The following is an 8,650-nucleotide window of genomic DNA, read 5'->3' on the forward strand; positions in this document are numbered from 1 at the left end:
GCCTCACGATGAATTTCAAAATTATTGACTAAGGAACAAAATTTATGAAATTTACATATTATATAAATCTTTAAACAAAAAAAAAATTTATAATAAAATTAATTATAAACTGATATACATTATATATTTCCCAATATATATAGAAACCTCATACCCTGCACTTGATTGGGCCTCACTTAAGAGGCGCTGCCGCTCAAGGGGAATCGAGCACGGGTTAGAAGTTTTCCAACTGTACTCGGACACAAACCAAATTAAGCAACGGTGGGTATAAAAATTATTTTAAAAAGTAATAAGAAAGTTGCCCATAAGAAGTCTAGGTCAAATGATCAGGTCAGGTCTACTATTATTTATTAGAGAACGTGAATCAAATATATGTGATTTTGATTGATTTGAGTTCTAAACCCTAAATTAATAATGTTAGAGATAGTCCTCCTCAAATAATCCAACAAATATTCCAACAACTGAACCGCCCTTCGGAATTGAAAATTCAAACGCACAAGTTGTAGGCTGCGACGATTACCATAAATAAATCAGGATTAAGGGGCAAGCCACCAAATCCATTCATCCTTTGTTTTTTCCCTTTAATCTAAGAGAAATAAACTGGGCTCCTATTTGTTGGCCTTCATCCAATGCAATGGCCACTAATTCCAATGCCAAAAGTTATTATTATTATTATTATTATTATTGATATATCATCTAAAAATTATCTTGATCCGGCATAAATCTCGAGGCAAAATAAAGCTGGAAATTTCAAAAATTAAATTTGGGATTGCCTAAACTATGATTTCAGCGAACTTTTAGTCAAACTGAGCTTCTCGGAAATACGAACTCAACGACACCAAAATCGACTCAATCTGAGCCCAAATAAGTTCAAATCAAGCACCGAAAGCGTTATTGGAAAGTTCAAACCACAATTTGAGTTACCAAACGGTTTCTAAATATGATGTTCTTATAGTCGAATCGAGCGGCTCAACGAGACGAATCCAACGAACCCAAGATCGCAAAATTCCGACATGATTAAGACCTTCAAATGTCTAACAAACGGTACATGACCAAGGGATTCAATATCGGCCGTCCATCCGACCACTCCCTTTTACCTCTGATCTCTCACCTATTTACAAGTCATGCCACTCCATAATATCTATAAATAGACCTCTCATTTTTCATGAGGGGGGGACCAAGGAAGCAAGAAGAAGAAGTGAATGATTGGAAGGAAAAATCTCCTCCACGACCACCGCCGGAGTTTTGTTCGACGCGTGAGTGACGTCAGAATTTTGCTCGACTTCCAAACTATGGAATTCTGCTCGATCTCCAAGTGACGCCAAAACTCTGCAGACGTTGTAATTAGATTTCAATCTGGAAGTGAAGCATTGTAATATGATTGTCCTAAATTTTAAGAATGAGTCAACCTCTTGTACCTTAAACATGCACTAGTGAAATTATTTCAACTGGGCATAGCCCCGTGGTTTTTCCCCTTTCTAGGGTTTTCCACGTAAAAATCTTGGTGTTATTATTTCTCCTCTGTTTGTATGTTAGATATCCATGCAATACTGAGACGAAAATTTTCTAACTCTATCGCCGCGTATATTCTAGTGGGCAACAATTATTATTAATTTATGAGAAATTTTATAACAATTATTTCATTAATTTTGAATTAGTTTAATTTGTAAACAAAAAACAAATAATTTTATTCTATCAATTATAATCATGAGTCTTCTTATATGTGAGTACCACATTGCACACTTCTTATTTTTTAAATTAATGCAAAATGCAAGTTTCAAAAAATAGACGGTCAAATGGCTATGAAGGCTAATTTGACCTTTAGTTGATATAAAAATAAAAAATAAAAGTTATACTATAGTATTTTGATCTAAATTTATTAGAATGAATTGATTTTTTTTTTTTTTGAATTTATATTAAAATTAATACAATTCGAAATATCACATGTAAGATTAATTTTAATATAAATTCAAAATATTAAAATTTATCTTAATTTATTTTACCAATGAGTAGTCTTATATAAATTTTCTTAAAATTGCTAAGAAAATTAAGACATTACTTGCACACAGATTCAAAATTTCATAATTGATAGTTCAAACTCTCAACCAAGAGAGATTATTACGTGCAAATTCCGGATCCAGAGAATCATACGATTTTATAATTATGAATAGTAAAAACGTAGTTATTATTCTAAATCCGAATTCCACACGTAATAATCTGTCCAACCAAGAAGAGCTGCATCCCACATGATTTGTTTTCCTTCAAAAGAGAAGGCTGGATTCCATCTACCAAAGGGTCAATCTTCACATGATACATCTGATATCAATTCAAAGCAACTTGCATGACTACTTGATTTTCATCTCGGGTTTGCCGACAAAAAGTGTAATAAAAAAAAAACAATATTGCAATTTTCCTTATATAAAGCAAAGGCTTTGACATATAAATATTTTCACATTACATTTACGCAAGCATTATATTCGAATATGCTCAAAGGTTTTCAAAGTTTATTTTGCACGTTATTATAATTTTTTACAGATTTTCAGAAATTTCTATGATAAAATTGAGTTTTTGGTAAAGTTGGCATTTGATTTAATTTAATGAAATATCGAGTAAACTTTTAAAAAATTAAAATTCACCTTATTTATTTTGTATGAATTTCAAAATGAACTAATATGATATACACCACAGAAATTTTTGTGAATCACCATTGACAACAGTCATCACCATCACCGCCCAACGCTCATCAGAACCATCGCTATCACTATTGTCGGCCAACGTCAACTCTGACCACCACCACCACCACCACCTGCTATTGCCACTGTCGTCCATCATCGCCTAGCTATTGCATTACCAACCAACATCACCTTTATTCTAAATTCCTTTTACTTCAAACTACCCACCAAAAAATAATCTACTGCATTTATTTTACACTTAACAGAAAGGCAAAGGAGAAAGCTCAAGAAATGGCATTGCTTGCTCTGAAACTTCTCTTTTGTTCAAGTATTTGAAAAGTCTAACCTTTAAGAGGTTTCAAAAGATCAAGACTACAGAAAAATTGATTAGGTTGTTTTCGATCTCACAATGTCGGCTTCGAATTTACGTCGAAGCCGGATGGATTGGTGGTAGAGGTTGAGATCAATGCCATCCACATTCCTTCCTATGCGTGCCTTCAGTACCACCTGCAATGAAAAGATAAAAAGAGGAGTTTTGAGGTAAGTTTTGGATGGGAAGAAGCATAAGGAGTCCTTTTCAAGTAACTTCACAGAAATTTTGGAATGATTTAAGATTTTTTGGGGACATATAAGCAAGTTAAGGCAAACTCACACACACATCATATGCAAGCTTCGAACTCAGGACCTCTTAATTGGTAGCCAATGCTCCCAACCAACAGATCAAGATGAGCTGCGTGAAATGATTTAAGATTAGCATTGAGTGAAATGTTTAAACTTGAATTGTGGAGGTCAGCCTTAGAGTCTAAAGGCTTTCGTTTGAGTACACCTAAAACTGAATATATAGAATGTAATTTTAGTAATAATAATTCTAGTGAAGGGGTTGTGATTTTGGGTGATCAAGTCATTAATAAGAGTACACGTTTTAGAAATCTTGGGTCTATTGTTCAGAGTGATGGTGAAATATATGAGGGGTATTGTTAGTAGAATTCAAGTTAGATGGTTGAAGTGGAGGAATGCATCGGACTTGCTGTGTGATAGAAAAGTCCCCCTCAAACTTAAGGGAAAATTTTATAAGAAGGTGGTTAGACCTGAATACTTTATAGTGCAAAATGTTGGCATTAAAAGAGAAGCATAATATTAAGTTGAGTGTTGTAGAGATGAGGATGCTCAGGTGGCTTTTCTCTTAGAAACAAGATACGAAATGATCATATAAATAAACAGGTTGGAGTAGCACCAATGGAAGATAAGATTAGAGAGAGTCGCCTTAGATGGTTTGATCACATAAAATGGCAGCCATCCGATGACTCGGTTAGGAAAGTAGATGTATTAGATTAGACTTATATTAAGAAGAGTAGAGGTAGATCAAAAAATACTTGGTTAGAAAATATTAAAACTGATCTTTCTTTATTAGATTTAAATAAGAATTTAACTTTTAACATGGCATAATGGAAAAAAAAGATTCACGTAGCCGTCCCCATATAGTGGGATAAAGGCTTGATGTTGTTGTTGTATTGCTACAACTCCCCAAATAAATTCACATAAAAAATAGAACAAAAGAAGTATGATGATATCAGTGGCATATCAGAATTAGTTTTAAGATCTTTGAATTTACTTTTAGATGAGCGATGCAACAGTTGATTCATTATCAATATGTTATATTCGCCTCAAAAAGTAAATATAAGAGTTTTGAAACTCATCTTGATATAATTTGTATTTAAAAAAATATATATAGAGTCCATTTTTTAGGTGGACCAAAAATGAGTTTCTAGCATAAAGATTAATGCTGCTAGGACCAGGGGGCGGTATGGGCCCACTGGCCAGCCTGGTCCTAGGGTGCAAGAAGCAGTGCACTAATTATTGAAGACTTACTTGGCCATCATGTGGAATCAGGAGCTCGCCAATGAATTGATAGATGGAATTGATGCGGAAGTTGATGTCTCTTAAATGCTGGGTGTCAATAAGAAGTGTAGCGCCACCGTCTACTATAATTGCAATGGCACTTTCAACGCTGTAAGACTGTAACCTGGAGGGCAACATTTACACCTTTTAGTGCTTCAGTGCTCAAAGAATTGAGTTTGATGTATGCAAAAAGAAGAAATATAGCAAAAATATCGTGAAACCTTAAATAAAATGAAGCTAAACTCTTAACTATCGATATGCCTTTAGTATAACTATTGGAATTCTTTAGACAATCCAAAAGTATGTGTGCTCATCTATGATGCATAGACACGAACGCCACAACTTGGATACGACCGGACATGGACACGGGACATGTCAATTATTAAAAATATAGGACACAGGTTGGACATAACATTATAATTTTTATATTTTAAAAATAGTATATAAAAATTGAATAAATATAATATTAACAATAATTTAGAAATAATAAGTCATTTAACTAAATTTTTTGCTTAAAATTATTAATATTAGGATATCGAGAGTCGGGTGTTTAAAATGATTAATATTAGGATATCGAGAGTCGGGTGTCGATGCCGTGTATCAGGCATCGAGAGAGGAGATGACAATGCTGTCGAGAGTTGGGCATCGATGTTATGCAATAAGTAGCGGACGTCAATGTCAAGAGGGCGTCGATGTCGAACAAGGATGAGTTGTCAAGAAATTGTTAGCATCGAGCATCAATGTCAAGACAGTGTTATACTTTGATATTGAGATGATTTTGAAATGTCTACGTTATAACGATGTCAGACGTCAATATTGAAATGACATCGGTCATTACTGTGAACAAAAGTCGAAACCCACCAAAGAGAAGCAAAAATGAGAATATTTGATGAATGAGGTATTGAGTGCGGGAGATTGATTTTGTGTTGTGGATAAGAAATAAGAAATTTAGTTTTTATATTTTAAATAAAAAAAATTAAACACTAAATTATATTTATAAAAAATTTAAGACACATGTCCAATTTGTATTTAATAATTTTTTTAATCGGACATTTTTTTTTCATGCCCGACACGTGCGGAGGCATGTCGGATACGTGTCATACACTACATACTTCTTTGAAAAGAAGTGTCGGTGCATCATAGGTGCTCATACGAAAGCATTGTTAAGATGGGTGGCCTTCTTGAAGTTACATCAATAAGAAAAAATCATGAAGCTATTAGGCCAAAGCGGACAAAATCTCTCAATAGTTAAGGAATTATGTTGTTACAAATATGATCGAAGAACGTATTATACTCGACATACCGATTAGAACGCATGCACAGAGAGGATTTCTTGCTGAGGATAACGTATCCACTGATGGATGCAGAAATTCTTGAGGATAAAACAAATTAATTCTATGTGGCATTACTTGCCACATACTGCTTCTGTATGAACAACAGAAATGAAAAAAAAAAAAAAAAAGTGTTCGATCAAAGAAAGGAAGCTTGTTCAGTTTAGGCCTGCCATATTTACTAGAATCGCACGCAACGCTTCTTAAAGCTATTAAAATGAAGTAAACACTAGCTTCAGGTAAAGCTGAGATAATTAAATGATTATCTTAGGGGAATTATACTGATGAGTTTTCTTTAAGAATTCTACCCAGCCGGATCTAACCCAACTTATGGGAGGAAAAATGAATGATTTAGGTGACATTGCTAGAGTGAAAGAATTTCAACGATTTTGAAACTTTATGTATACAGGTACTTTTGCATATGGTTGCCTACATGGTCCCCATATAAAAAAAGCAAAAGAATTGTACACATGCTGACATAGTCCGCACAAATTGAGGAAATCTATTTTAAGAGTGGGTTTAGTTGGGGAGTTACATTATTGTTGCTAGAAATAAGGTATCAAGTTTTCTTGACCAGTCCTCCACAACTTGCTTTTGACGTCTTGACAATTCCATGTAAAACATCATGCATAATGAATATTATGACTAAAGCCATGAAAAAAAAAATCAAATAACATGTACATTTACAAAGATGAATGGCTTAAACGAACTTTGCAGAAGACAAATATAAGGTCATCGTTACCAACTTTCCAGTAACTCGAATAGATTGCCCTTCCTTAAAGAACGGAGAAGAAGGCTGTAGCTCCTGTAAAGCAACCAGCAAACCAGGTTTTATAATAGAGGATGCCATTTGACAGCAAGATATTTATGAACAAAAATCTTGGAATGCTCTTGGCGTGAAGAACTAGATCTGCAAAAGGGAAAAGATTGAAGGGAGAAGTTAACGAATTACTAAAATCTAAGTAGATAGTGGCAATATGACAAGAAATACAAAGAAAAATTGAGCTTTGAAAAGTATTAAGCAAAACTATTTTGATTTTATCATTTTATGAATGTAAAAACGATCTAATATTACTTCTAACAGAAACTAGCAACCGACCAGTGAAATATTTCACATTGAAGGGCAACATGTTAGCTTAACTAAAAATGTCGACGAGAAAAGTTAATTCATAATTTCATATGACTTTCCATTCAATTTTCCGTTTCATGAATTTGACTCAGCTTTCTACAATGAGTTCGTATTTGATTTGAACATCTAAGGACAGTTTCCATTTCATCAAATTGACTCAGCTTTCTACAATGAGTTCATATGTGATTTGTGCATCCAAAGACAATGGAATTATAGGAGGGTAGGACTATCTCTCATGTGCGCATCAACAGGTTATTACATCAATAACCAATAAAAACATTTCTCATTCTCTCATTCCATGAAAGTCCATAATATAATAGAGATGAAAAATGCTCTTCTGCGAAGATGAATTACATACCCTCATAAAAAAGTCACAAGGAACACAAAATACAGATGAAAAGATTAATTAAAATAGCTTTAAAGTCAAAATTGGTTTTTTAGAAAAATTTGTCTGATAAATTCATGTTGAACCATAATTCAGGGGATGGTCATAAATGGAAAGTTATGGTTGGTATACTAATAAAAATTCAAGGTCCTATAAGAAGAAGCTTAAATTAATGCTTTTGACACCAACATTCATGCAATTAAAAGGTTTTCTAAATGCATAGATGCAAAATTGCCATGGATGTTCACAGTTATTAAGTTCATAAAACTCGAGGTGCAAGGTCCCTTCATCAATTGAAAATATTAGATATTATTTGGCCTATTTCCCAATTTTATTCATAAAGCAGACCACTCAATTTTGTGCAGTTTTCCAAGGCAATATGCGCTGTTTTTCTTTGAAACTTGTTTTAGATTCCCTCCAACATTTTCCATCACTTGTTAGCAAAACTTTAATTCACTACCTCGACACCATAGTTGCAGTTCAGTGCTTGTCACAGGGCAGGGCAGCCCATTTGATTCATAAACAGACCAAACAATAGATACAAATTAGCAGCTTCAAAGGCATGCAATGTGATCAGTCAATAGGTCATTGCATGTTTATCTAGAGAAAGATGTACATGTAGTAGTTACAGCAGACAAGATTTCCAACTTGTTCCTAGCTCGATTGTAAATCAATCTTTTCCACTGAGCCGTAAGTGGATGCTCCACTAACAATAGGTACTTAATCATAATAAAAAAAATAACAAAAGAAATGAATAGTCATGAAACTTCCGAAGAAGCGCAAGAATGCAGATGAGGCTTCTGACAAAAAAATAAAATCAATAAATGTTTGATTTAACAAATTTAACAATAATCAACAAAATTATATTGCAAATATATACCCTTTAATCTTTAGTTCTAGGGGAGTTTTTTTCATATAATGGAGGGGTGGCAATTACAATAGCTATGTGTTGAATTTTGAGAGTCAAAATTAGAGAATTTATTTAGGCAAGTATTTTTAAGAATAAAAAGAGATCAATTGTGATTTTCTCCTATGATTCTGTTTTTATTTTAGGAAAGTACTTATAGGAATAAAAATATAGATCAATAGTGATATTCTCTTATGATTTTGTTTCCTAATTTTAAAAAAGAGTTATTCTCATATGATTCTATTTCCTAAAATTTAGGAGAGAATTAAACTAGTTAGTTATTTCCTTTATTAGGTACTTTGTGTGCGTGTATGTATGTGTGTGTGT

At 33.4% G+C, this 8,650-nt stretch overlaps 1 protein-coding gene across 1 annotated transcript in view; it reads right to left on the reverse strand.

Annotated features, from left to right (window-relative positions):
- Positions 1-2,907: 2,907 nt before the first annotated feature.
- Positions 2,908-8,650, reverse strand: part of LOC110102518 (CST complex subunit TEN1) — an 8,531-nt gene continuing 2,788 nt past the window's right edge. The window contains exons 2-4 of the mRNA XM_020830876.2: positions 6,649-6,812; positions 4,542-4,695; positions 2,908-3,179 (exon numbers count right to left, since the gene is read on the reverse strand). Coding sequence (XP_020686535.1) covers positions 3,060-3,179; positions 4,542-4,695; positions 6,649-6,752 — 378 coding nt within the window. The 5' untranslated portion in view covers positions 6,753-6,812 and the 3' untranslated portion in view covers positions 2,908-3,059. The remainder of the gene's footprint in view (positions 3,180-4,541; positions 4,696-6,648; positions 6,813-8,650) is intronic.

The sequence above is a fragment of the Dendrobium catenatum genome, unplaced genomic scaffold (assembly GCF_001605985.2).
Source record: "Dendrobium catenatum unplaced genomic scaffold, ASM160598v2 fragScaff_scaffold_932, whole genome shotgun sequence".
NCBI lineage: Eukaryota > Viridiplantae > Streptophyta > Magnoliopsida > Asparagales > Orchidaceae > Dendrobium > Dendrobium catenatum.